The following is a 12,461-nucleotide window of genomic DNA, read 5'->3' as shown; positions in this document are numbered from 1 at the left end:
CAGCTCTGCTTTGTTTACTGCGATAACCAAGGAAATGCTGTATCAGCGCCTCCTGCTGTCAGAGAGTGAATCTGCATCTCATTCAGCCCGTCTACTGTTTGTTTCGTTCAGGCATGTAGTATAATTTCACAAAGCTAGTCAGAACATTCTGTTTTTGCTTCAAATTGGGTTATTATTAAATCAAATTATGGATATGAAATTATATAACTAAATGATATAAATGATATGTATATGACTTATATAACTAAAATTAAATAACTGTCATTACAGTTTTAGGTTAAATAAAGATGTCAGTCTTTATTTTTCTTCTTTTTAGGGCAGCAGTTGCTCTAGCAGCAAATCAGCCATCCACATCAAAAGTTGCAGGACAGCCCACATTTCAGAAACAAATCAAAGAAAAAATAAACAAATACTACTGTTCCAAATATTCTGTATGTTTCTCAAAAATAAAATATATTGTGTTCAGTGGAAAAAAGTTTTTTTTTTTTTTATCTAGTCATTTAAAAATAACACATTTTAGAGCTGTAACAACAATACCGTGATACCTTGAAACTGCGATATTTTTGCTTAAGTTTATCATACCATCAAAATCACATACCGGCCCATGCCTATATTTAAGTGACCAGCAGTAAATCCAACATTATGTAACAGTAATGGCGACTCCCCAAACATTACACTGCCAAATATGACAGCACGGCCTTGTAATTTCCACACTGTGGAAACTGAAGATGGGAAATGGAATCAAGACATTAAGGTTGCAGTAACATCACACATGATTCCTATAAAAATGGTAGGAAACCAACTTGGCTGACATGAGCATTGTCCTGAAATAAGTGAAAAAAGTACAGATCTGACGTAAAACAAGGAGGGCCGGAAAGTCCAATAGGTTAACATTGTGTTGACATATGATATCTGAAACTAAAGTCATTATTGACTGAAAATTTAGATTGTTTAAATGACAGACTAGACTAAATGTTTTCGACTTTAGCCTCAGTGGCCACCGCAACTTTTGGCGCAGCGCTGTGCATGGAAAATGTGGGAATAGTCAGGGTGCAACATTTGTCTGGGTAGCGCCTTCAACAGGAATTTCAACAAGAATGAAAATTAGGCTGTGCAGTTGTTTAACAACATACCAACTGTTTAGCTGACGAAATGTCTTTCTGTTGACAAACACCTCAGAAACAGATTTGAAACTGAAAGTTGTGAAAATTACATGATCTAGTACTTTTATACAGTGTGTGATACTGTAAAGACTGTAAGTCTATCCCTCACAGCCTCGTTTTGAACCGTGTTAAATTCAATATGGCATCTAACCTGATTAAGGTCTATTGAGCAACAGGACACAGAAATACTGATACAATCCACCTTCATGCTAAAGGTATTTAAAGTTTCTGGAACTCATTACTTAGAAGTTGTTTTAATATAATAACATGTTACATTGACTATAGTTAATTACACATGTATTTATATAAATTCTTAAATGTAAGTGCCATGTTTGAAGGTGGAATGGTGATGAGATGAGAAACAGAAAAATCCAAGCCAAGTGAAGTTACAAGCTATACTTCTCTTGGTAGACACTTCATATCCAAGGATTGAACAAGACATGGCAGAAAAGAGAAGGTATAAAACAAAGACCAAATGAAAGCGAGTGTCACCTTGAATATGCCGACCCAGTCCTTGGGATGTGGTTTAATGAACTGCGTGAGGGTGTAATGGCACTCTAATGCTGCGTGAGGGAGGTAACTTTTCCCCACATTCTGGAAGATGACATGGGCAAAATTGGACGTTTCCATGGTGCTGCTTGCTGCTGTCCCCTCCAGGTATAAAGCCATCTGTCTATCAGCAGCTGTGTCTGTGGGAATACAGGACCCATAAGAGAAGTGAAACAGAAGTGAAAGAGACACCTGTAAATATTTTGTGTCGGTTTCTACAGTAATCTAGGGTGAATATCTTTACGTAACATTATGAAACAATCATTGCCTGTTACAGAACACACAGAACACCTTAGTTTGTTTATTTTCATACTAATTACATGTTGTTAAATCTTCTGATATTTTCTGCACAATTAACAGTTTCACACTAGAAATAATGTGTCAGTTATTATTGCAAAATGATTTAGACAAACACAACTGGGCCTGTACTGACTGTACATTATCCCACTTTTTACTTTTTTGCATTAATGACAAGCTGAGTGTACATTATTTCTATTAGTACATGACTGCTTAAGAAATAAAAAAAATGCACATCACAATACAAGGAAGATTAAAGAGCCGTTTGAGGTAGCTTAGTGGCATTAATAGGAAGACTAAAGATAAATGGCAAGCCCTCATGACTCAAGTCAGGCAATATTTATGGATTATAATTACAGAGCATTATTTTTTGTCTCTAGACTAGAGGCATCAAAAATGTTTTCATGTAATAAGGTTATAAAACTTTTTTTGTTCATTTTGTTTTTCTACTGCATTTCAATACCAAGAAAATTAGACTACAACTGATTTATGAACTAGTTCAATTCATATTTATTAATTAATTTTGATGAATTAAAGTTTTGATGTGATTTCTAAAGTTGCAAGAGATTATTCTAATCAAGAACTAAACATCTGATTGACTCCAAATTCGCCCCATATCTCTCAACTCCCTTAAAGTCATCCATGTTTTTTAATAAAGACTCTTTAAAGTAGAGGTGGAACGGTTCGAGTTACTCACGGTTCGGTTTGTATCATGGTTTCAGAGTCACGGTTCCAGTACGGTTCGTATGTGCTGTGTTTAGAGAAAAAAAGGACTAGGCCTATATTGTCAAATAAAAATAAAGAAAATAAGAACAAATAATCTAATTACAAGCAACAGAACAAATAAATACAACTGAGCAAAGATACAAATAAAATAGGTCTAACAGTTTTTAGGTACAGAAATTGAATAAAGTAATCAAATGTAAAATAACATTGCATATTTGACTGTATAAATTAAAGATTAATCCTTATTAAAGTTACAAAAGCTATTCAATCAAGAGCAGTGAGTGATTTCTTTGGTTTCACTTGATTTCATATATGTAGTCAGAAATTATAGTTTGGGAAAAGTCTAACTAGTAAAATGTGTACAAGTTAGTCACAATAACACCAGATGCAAGTAATCTTAGGCTACTCATCAGAGTGATATCCTCCACTGGATCTAGCTGCGCGACGCATCACGTGGCGTTCTTCTTCTTCTGAGGTAAATTCTGGGTTATTCCTGTCAGCACGTCTTCTTCCAGAAACAAAAAGTAGCTGGGATGAACCCTTTACGTTTGTTTACGGATGATGTGGGCGTTTACATGCACGTGTGTCTCACGTGGATGTTTAGAATCTGAAAAGCGCGATCGGCTCGTGGGCGTGATCTCATTAGAGATAATGAGTTGAGACGGGAAAACTGGACACCGCGTTGGATTCATACAGATTACTAGGGCTGCCCTGGACTAAGGATTTTTCTGGTCGACTAGTAGTTGTTCATTTGAAGCATTAGTCGACTAATCGCAGGTTTATTAATAAACCATTTAAATCATTATAATGAGCCTTTAATTGCATACTGTACATAGCCTGATAAGCGCTCAAGCAGAGTAGACATTTCACTCTCTATAGATATATTTTTAATGTCTGTAAGGCAAAGATATACACAGAGTTTCACGTTCAAGTTCACAGACCGAGACAGCAGAAAGCGCATCATGTTTGCTTTCATTATTTTACAAAAGCACGGTATTGTAAATGCACACAAATAAACGTAGAGTCTTTACAGATTTGAAAGATGTATTACTCTTATCTGTATGACCAAAAATTACAGACTATTTTAAGAGCAAGTGACAAACCGGCGCCTCCATCTGTCCTGCAGTGAGCGCGCTACTAGCTTCCACACTCGATAGCGGACATAGCGGACATTTCTCTAGGTTAACATTAGATTGAGAGGCTATGTAAAGTTGCTAATACTTAGATGATAAGGATGATAAGACATATTTGAGAGGTTGATGAATGATAGTCGAGTGTTTGGATGTCCTGCACAATGTACTGTATTACCATAGACCAGCCGTTAATGATCTGTCCGTCACGGACTGCGTGTCTTCGCCTGTGGATTTAAAAAAAAAATTTCTGCGACTAAGCGACTAATCAAATTTTGGTTTAAACATCTGATTGACTCCAAATTCGCCTCTCAACTCTCAACTCCCTTAAAGTCATCCATGTTTTTTAATAAAGACTCTTTAAAGTAGAGGTGGAAAGTTACTCACTACTCACGGTTCGGTTTGTATCATGGTTTCAGAGTCACGGTTCCAGTACGGTTCGTATGTGCTGTGTTTAGAGAAAAAAAGGACTAGGCCTATATTGTCAAATAAAAATAAAGAAAATAAGAACAAATAATCTAATTACAAGCAACAGAACAAATAAATACAATAGAGCAAAGATACAAATAAAAAAAACTGTGCTTTTCAGGTTTTTTAGGTAGGTCTAACATTAGTTTTTTGACTGTATAAATTAAAGATTAATCCTTATTAAAGTTACAAAAGCTATTCAATCAAGAGCAGTGAGTAATTTCCTTGTGTTTTGTTGTTTGATTAACATTAAGAAAGTGCTGTCACTTTAAAGGGGTCAAATGATGTTTTATGCACCAAGAGCTTGCAACACTCCAAAGAGAAAGGAAAAATTTAAATCGCATCATATGACCCCTTTAATACAATGCACGGATCCAGTACACTGATACTTTACGTTCAACCGACTATGTCTGCTAGGATACTCACCAAGACAGGCATTTTGACATAATTTTTGTGTGAATTTGTCCTTTCAAGCACGACTTGAAAACGAACTCAATATTTGTGTGCGTTCTGAGACGCGGGTTTGGCGCTTCGGATGAGCGCTCACACAAATCTTCTCACGGCGCGCGCAAGTTCTCATTCGCGTCTTCTGGCTCTTTAATATTTAAACTGGCAAGGCTTAAATGAGAGTGCTGTTCAGGTCTCACATGCGTGCGTGCGTGCGCTATCTACACCCGGGTAATGACGGCATCAATGACTGGTCATATTCCAGCATACGGCACTCGCATTGAACAAAGTGTGACAGGTTTGTCCATGTTTTTTTTATCGTCGTTGTTGTTGTTATGTATTGGGAAGCCAGAATGCGTATCCATTAGGGATGCACGATATTGGATTTTTGCCGATATCCGATATGCCGATCATTTTCAATTCATTTTGGCCGATACCGATATATAATTATTTTTAATTTTGGTTAGTTTTTAACAAGAACTTATTTGTTAGAATTAAATAAATAATAATAACGTTATTTTATAATGACAGCACATTGAAGATTTTAAAATAACTATAAATAAACTATATATTAATCACTGCATTTTTTTATCAGAAATATGCAGTGGTAACCTTGACATTTTATTTTATGATTTAACATTTGTAAATGGTCTAAAGCAAAAGAGTTGTAAAAACTCTGAAAATCTTTTAGAGCTCATAATTTGGTTAAAAAATATAACATATTACACATTAATGAATAAATCATTAATGCCTGAATAAAGCCTGATTTGATCAGGTTCGTGTAGCTGCACAAACCAATGGCGCTTCAACCCATCAAAAGGGGTGGAGCCGACTGCTATATAAGTCGGCTCTGAGTGCCATTTCGTCAGAATTTTCTCCTTCAGCAATGAAGATCATCTCTTCGCTGTGAGAAGAAGCCACCGGCAGCGGAAGAAGCTCGACGCCTTCCCCTGCGGTCATCCGGCTTTTTAAAAGAGCATACTTTCTGAGCAAATATCCACTGCAACGTTGTTGCAAATGTCATGCTGCAAGTGTGGTTCGTGCAGGGATGCAGTTAGGCACGGTGAGTATGTCGCCTGTCTGGCCAGCTTCCACGCAGAGGCTGCGCTCACCGAGGAGGAATGTTCTCACTGCGAGAACATGACTCTCCCCCTTCTCTGCTCACGGATTGCCTTCTTCCACAGAGGAGGCCCTCTCCAGCCTGCTCTCCCATTTCCCCCTTCCCTAGGAGGAAGAAACAGCAGAGTAGGGTGGCTCAAACACGGGGCTTGAGTGAAATCACACCGGCTCAGACCCTGCGTGCATCATTCTCCCCTTATCGCCTTGATTCAACTGTGTTCTTCATACGTGAGGATCAGCACCCCTCGTCAGCTTGTGGCTTGATTTCTTTCGGCGGATCTAAGGAGGAAGCTATCGTGGAAGAGTTTATGTCGTTGACGGCTTCAGAGTGGGCGTGTTGTGGTGAAGACCCTGACACCCTTCCTCCGACCGTTGATCCGCGTTCTAACCAAGGCTGTGGACGATCTCGACCTGGCTTGGTCGACCCCGGAAGAACCCGCCCAAGGCTTCCTTGACGAGCGGTTCCTGAAAAGGCGCCGTCAACAATCCTCCCATCAGCAGCCCGCCCTGTTCCTTCAGGCAGTTCACGAGGAACTCACCAGGATGTGGCACGCCCCCATTGTTGACGGTGCTGAAGAACGAGGTTACAGCAAGCTCCCCCCTCTAGAAGAGAGGCGGTCGCTGCACATCTGTGCCCTCTATCGCCCCTAGGGTTAAAAGCCAATGCAGCGCATCCATTTAAGCCCTGCAAGACTACCTCAGCCCTAGCAAACCGGTGCTGAAGAACGAGGTTACAGCAAGCTCCCCCCTCTAGAAGAGAGGCGGTCGCTGCACATCTGTGCCCTCCATCGCCCCTAGGGTTAAAAGCCAATGCAGCGCATCCATTTAAGCCCTGCAAGACTACCTCAGCCCTAGCAAAAAGGGCTTATTCATCGGCTGGCTCAGTGCTTCTCATGATGGCAGTGCTCCAAGTGTTCCAGGCCAAGCTTCTCTGCACCATGGATGAGTCCGGCCAGAGTTCTGATGCCTTCAGAGAGCTACGCACAGCAACTGACTTGGCTCTGCGCGCTACTTAGGCCACTGCACAGGCGATCAGCGAGGCCATGGCCAACGTGGTGGAGCTGATGCACCATCTTTTGCTAAAGCTAACTGAGATCAGGGACGCTGACAAGGTAGCCTTCCTAGACTCTCCAGTCATTCCCAAAGGACTGTTTGGCCCTGCCGTGGATGGGTTTGCCGAGCAGTTTACAGCAGCACAGAAGTCATCACAGGCAACGCGTCACTTCCTGCCGAAGCAGTGCTGTGGCTGTTTCAAGTCACCAGAAGGCTCCATCCGCTCAGCAGCCTCCCAAGCCTCCACCGCCTCAGCCCCAGCCTAAGTCTGGAATCTTCATTCAAGTTGGGCTTGTTCTCTCCATTCAGTGTGTGCCCAAACAAACTACTCCTGTGATAGCGGACCCACATACTCAAAAGAGCATTTCTCCTCTCCTCATTACAACGAATGTCAGTTTTCCGTCCCCGTGTGCCGAACTGCCACTCGAAAAACTCAGACCACTTGCCATCCGGCTTCAGGCTTGGAAAGCTATCCTGGATGTGTCAAGTTGGGTTCTAAACATCATAGAACGAGGTTACTCACTTCAGTTTGCTTTGGTATGGGACAATGATGCTCATGTTCTCCGGTCTGAAGTGCAAACACTGCTTGCAAAGGAAGCCGTAGAAACGGTTCCTCTAGCAAACAGAGAGTCGGCTTTTACAGCCGCTACTTCCTCATTCCCAAAAAAGATGGAGGACTCAGGCTAATTCTTGATCTCAGGTATGAATCGCTCACTCTTAAGATAGCCGTTCAAGATTCTGACTTTGAAACAGATCCTCGCGCAAGTATGCCCCAGGGACTGGTTTATATTGGTGGATCTGAAAGATGCTTACTTTCACATCCAGATAGCCACTCATCACCGACCGTTCTTGAGATTCACGTTCGAGGGAGTGGCCTATCAATATACAGTCCCGCCATCTCTGGACTGGACTGTCATGCCAGAACGCTACCTGATAGTTCAGCGGCTAGTGGTGTCATTCAAACTGGGGACTTCCCTTCCCCTCAGAGCTTTCCAGAGGATGCTCGGCCTCATGTCAGCCACTTCCTCTGGGATTCCTCTGGGTCTGCTTCGCATGCGGCCCCTCCAGTATTGGCTAAAAGCCCACGTCCCATCCCACGCTTGGCCCCTGGGACGTTTTCATCTCAGGGTAACCCACCACTGCATCAGAGATGTGGCCCCTTGGAAAACTCCTTGCCTGTTTCAATCAGGCATCCCATTGGGACTGACCTCCAGAAGGAAGGTGGTTACGACAGATGCCTCAAAGGATGGCCTTCTCCTGGGCTTGGTCCAGCGGAATTTCTATTGGTGATATCTGTGCGGCCACCGGCTGGTTGTCGCTGTCTACCTTCACCAGATTTTATAACTTGGACATCCCTGCCGGCACGGATTTTGTCTGCTTTATCTACCTAACCCTCTTTGTAAGTGGGAAAGGTCGTGTTATGTAGTCCTCAGCCTAGCGGCTTGGGTCTCATTATTTGCTCATGCTTACAGGAGCCCTCAGTATGGGCGCTCCGGGGCTGGGCTCAAAGAGCGGCTTCGTTCTGCACTTGATTATAACACGGCACGATTGGATGCATTTCCCATAGCATGTTAAAGCAACGGGAGAGACCGTTTGAAAGGCAATACTCCGGTTACTTACGTAACCTTGGTTCCCTGAGATAAGGGAACGAGCATTGCGTAGGATGCCGTGCTATAAGGCTACACGCGAGTCGACAACTGTCGCTTCAGTCGAAAGATGGCACTCAGTGCTGACTTATATAGCAGTTGGCTCCACCCCTTTTGGCGGGTTGAAGCATCATTGGTTATTGCAGCTACACTAACATGATCAACTCAGGCTTCAGTATAAGAGTAAACAGCTTCCCCATAGCGTGTTCTGAAGAGCGGTTTTGAAGCTCAAAGTGGGCGGAGCCGGCCGTGGCCATCTTGGCAGCGCGTCACTCCCGGATAATCAAAAATAGCAAAGAGGCGGGAGCTGGTTGCTGAAACCACACCCACCTATGGAGTCTTTGGGACTGACTCCCTTTTGGAGCCAGCCTCTAGCGGCCAGTCGATGAATTGCAGTTTTAGTCACTTCCGTGTTGGCTTCAGAGAGGTTGCCGCTTGGTGTTAATGCAACGCTCCTTCCCTTACTAAGGGAACCGAGGTTATGTAAATAACCGGAGCGTTTGTCGTGCATGGGGAAAATAAGCATTGCAAATGATTTGAGGAACACATGCTGTACATAACCTTCTTTTTATTTTCTCATACTTGTCTAAAATGTCACAAAGTAATTCACAATGCTAATTTTTTTCCTTTTTTAACTTAAAGAAACAACGTAATCTTGTGTATGATAAGAGCGCTGTGAGTACAGCGGCAGAGCAGGAAATTCCTGACACTACAGAGACTCCGTCACGCTTTCAGAAACAGCTGAGCAGTCCAAAAAAAAGAAAAGGTTTTTAACACGGCACATTTCAGCATGCGAATGAGTGAAAACTTGCGACAACCACCCATAAAACAGAATAACTCCCCCTCTATCTCAAATCAAAAATATGATGACCTTTATCCAAGTCCGAGTAGTGACGTCACACATGACGTGTCTTACTGACTTGAACTGTAAAATGCTTCGTTTTCATGTTTACACAATCATTTAACCCTGTAACAACAAAACTACATTTATTGCGGCTATCTAGTTATAACTTCCGTGACACAATTTTACCTGACCAAAGGTCGTCTCTCTAAAAATAGCACAACACAAACAGAAATGTGACTAGATAATTTAGCCGCAAAATAATTAGTTATATGTATAAATCACTGTCAAATATATATATTTTTTTTCCTTCATCTTTATTTTCTAGACATAAATATTTTGCTAATAGGCCGAAGTTACTAGCACTCACACTTATTACAACTTCGAGTGTTTGTCATGTTTTAACGAGGAAAAGTTAAAACAATTATATTTCATACCGCATAGTATATATGTTTTATATGGTTATACCAAATATAGTCAATATACATCAAATTTCCTATATTAGCTAAGCTAGTTGTAGCGATGTAGCTTGCTAGCAGGGTTTAGCTCGTCTTAGCCGTCTGGCTAAACAATAACAAACCATAATGTCAAATCAATTACAGCTTATTAGCTTTTGCCATTCAATAAGTGTTTAATCATCCCAAATCCACATCTTATCTAGTCTTTATTTCTCTATAAAAATGCATCAGTTAATATCCTAAGTCAAGTCAAAGTGTGAGGCCGATAGTTAAGGAATAATCCTTATCATGCTCCCGACCAATCTGTCTTTCACCACAACAGAGCTCAAAATTATATTAAAAGTCAATAACATAAAATCATAGTAGATACGAAAGACTTATACGCATATACACACACAATAAAAGTGAATAAAAAGACGGCACAATACCTAATTTTCATGCTGAAGTATCACAAAAAAAACCCAGCGCTGTTCTTGACGCACTTTCTAGTCTCGGCACAAGTACATCCCCCTGTCCGTGTCAGTGTCCGTGTCCGTGGTTTCCCGGAACAACACAATAACAACAACACACCGCACAGCACAGCACACATCATTTCCGCAACAACTCACTCGAGCTTTCATCTTCTCGTAATTTACACTCACCAAGTTGAGACTAACGTATGATATTATTATACAGAAAATTATACTTGTTTTAAGGTTAGTATTTTGTCACTTGGATTCACGTTTTTATTCAAACGATTTGTGTTTGTGTAAATGAAGATAACACAATTAGTTGCGTGTGCTTCCCTGAGAGTAATTTGCCTGAAAATCCACTAATAAAATTATGGCACACTGTAATAGAAATGTGACATTATATAATGATAATGCTAATAAAGATTGGTTTACATGATTAGCATATGATGCACTCAAACTCTACATATTTATATTGCTACATGTTTATATTGTTGAATTAACCATTAGTACCAATTTCGCGTAGTTTTATACTTAAATTAAGTTCCCTAAGAGTTAAATGTTCTAAGGTTGAGTAGTGAAATGAGACAAATGTTTGCATATACATTTATAAGACATAAACACGATGAAATCCTTTTATTAAAGACAATTAATAGTTTGTTGAGATTAATTAAACAACAGACTAAATAAGGGCAGTTACAAGTTGTTTTTGTTTTTCCATTGATCTATTATGAGATTTTAAGGACGTCCCGCCTTTCCTCGAATGTCATTGGAGGAAGAGTTCCGAGATGAATAAACGTATGGAGGCGCATGTGTCAATCATCGATTATCTAATGGCGTCACTGTAAGTCGAAGGTCAAGAGCGAGGCAGCATGGCCGCTATATTAAGGGGCTCGCGGTGTCTAGCTGAAAAGTGTCATAACCATGTCAACGCTGCGCAGGGTAATGTCTTCGCACCGTTATCGTAAAACTGTCATGTTTTTGTCTACTACTGTGCATTTCCACGCATATTTTTCGTACAGCAACCATCTGATATAATGCAATGCACTGGCAGCTCTCGGTAATAGCTGTTAGGCTAAAGTCGCACTGTAAGTCACTGAAACACAAGAAGACAATTATACTTATTGTGATCAGTCTCCGCCGACATTTAAATAAATGATGGACAGTTGTTAAATTTGTTGCAACTGCAAAGTCTTTTCCTATATATCTATGAGTGAGATGTAATATGTCATGATAAATCAAGATCATCTAACCAGATTGCAATCGTAAAAGGATAAAGCATTATTCAGACTTAAAAAGCAAACAAGAATTTGATCCGTTTTTAATGGTGTTATTTTTATGTATTAATATTTATATTAATCTAATAACTAGTGTTTTTGCACATATCTGCCTCTAGGTCAACATGCACAGACTTAACAGGATCTATTCTCAGACACCTCGTGCTTTCATTATTTTAATCTGCAACAGTCATAGGTTACATGCTGAAATATCCAATGTGAAATCCAAAATTTGACACTAATTAGATCATTCATGTCTCTTTTTAGTCTCTATCAGGTCCATGGCCTCTAAAACCCAAGTGGGCTTCATTGGCCTGGGGAACATGGGAAACCCAATGGCAAAGAACCTCATGAAACATGGATATCCAGTGATAGCCTCAGATGTATTTCCAGAGTCCTGTAAAGAGCTGCGGGAGCTAGGAGCTCAGGTCAGGACAATGGACATAAAACTTGGTCACATCTGACTTGCATCAAACAACATGATGTACATGCTTTGTATGATTGATTTCATTTTAGTTTTATTTTCACAGTATAGACCAGGGCTGCCCAAACTCGGTCCTGGGTTGAGGCAAGTTGGAGCTAACCTCTGCAGGACACCGGCCCTCCAGGACCGAGTTTTGGCAGCCCTGGTATAGACTTTGTTTGAATTAGTTTTTTTTTTTCACATTGCTTGCCTTGCATTGGACTGTTCTTGCTGTGTTCTCAGATGTACAGAGAAGGACATATTGTTGCATATGCAATTATAAAACAATAAGCAGTAAAAACCTTTGCATGATTCTATTATCTTTATTATTATTTATTATGTTGTTTTAGTCTCAGTATATAGAAACCTTTTATT

The 12,461-nt window shown here is 40.5% G+C and overlaps 2 protein-coding genes across 8 annotated transcripts in view; one reads left to right on the top strand and one right to left on the bottom strand.

Annotated features, from left to right (window-relative positions):
• The window catches only part of LOC107684534 (tax1-binding protein 1 homolog B), a 38,466-nt gene extending 28,006 nt beyond the window's left edge, over positions 1-10,460 (bottom strand). For 5 of the 7 annotated variants that reach the window (XM_016480807.1, XM_016480808.1, XM_016480809.1 and 2 more), the window contains exons 1-2: positions 10,326-10,459; positions 1,656-1,852 (exon numbers count right to left, since the gene is read on the bottom strand). In XM_016480807.1, coding sequence (XP_016336293.1) covers positions 1,656-1,832 — 177 coding nt within the window. In that variant the 5' untranslated portion in view covers positions 1,833-1,852; positions 10,326-10,459. Of the gene's footprint in view, positions 1-1,655; positions 1,853-10,325 lie in introns of all 7 variants that reach the window. The other 2 variants (XM_016480813.1, XM_016480811.1) reach the window with 1 other exon arrangement.
• Positions 10,461-11,161: 701 nt separating this feature from the next.
• LOC107684541 (3-hydroxyisobutyrate dehydrogenase, mitochondrial-like) overlaps positions 11,162-12,461 on the top strand; it is a 9,706-nt gene continuing 8,406 nt past the window's right edge. Inside the window, exons 1-2 of the mRNA XM_016480818.1 lie at positions 11,162-11,288; positions 11,891-12,051. Of these exons, the coding sequence (XP_016336304.1) occupies positions 11,219-11,288; positions 11,891-12,051 (231 nt within the window). The 5' untranslated portion in view covers positions 11,162-11,218. The remainder of the gene's footprint in view (positions 11,289-11,890; positions 12,052-12,461) is intronic.

The sequence above is a fragment of the Sinocyclocheilus anshuiensis genome, unplaced genomic scaffold (genome assembly GCF_001515605.1).
Source record: "Sinocyclocheilus anshuiensis isolate Anshui unplaced genomic scaffold, SAMN03320099.WGS_v1.1 scaffold225, whole genome shotgun sequence".
NCBI lineage: Eukaryota > Metazoa > Chordata > Actinopteri > Cypriniformes > Cyprinidae > Sinocyclocheilus > Sinocyclocheilus anshuiensis.
Note: the sequence above shows the minus strand (reverse complement) of the source record. Positions and strands in the feature narration are given on the sequence as shown.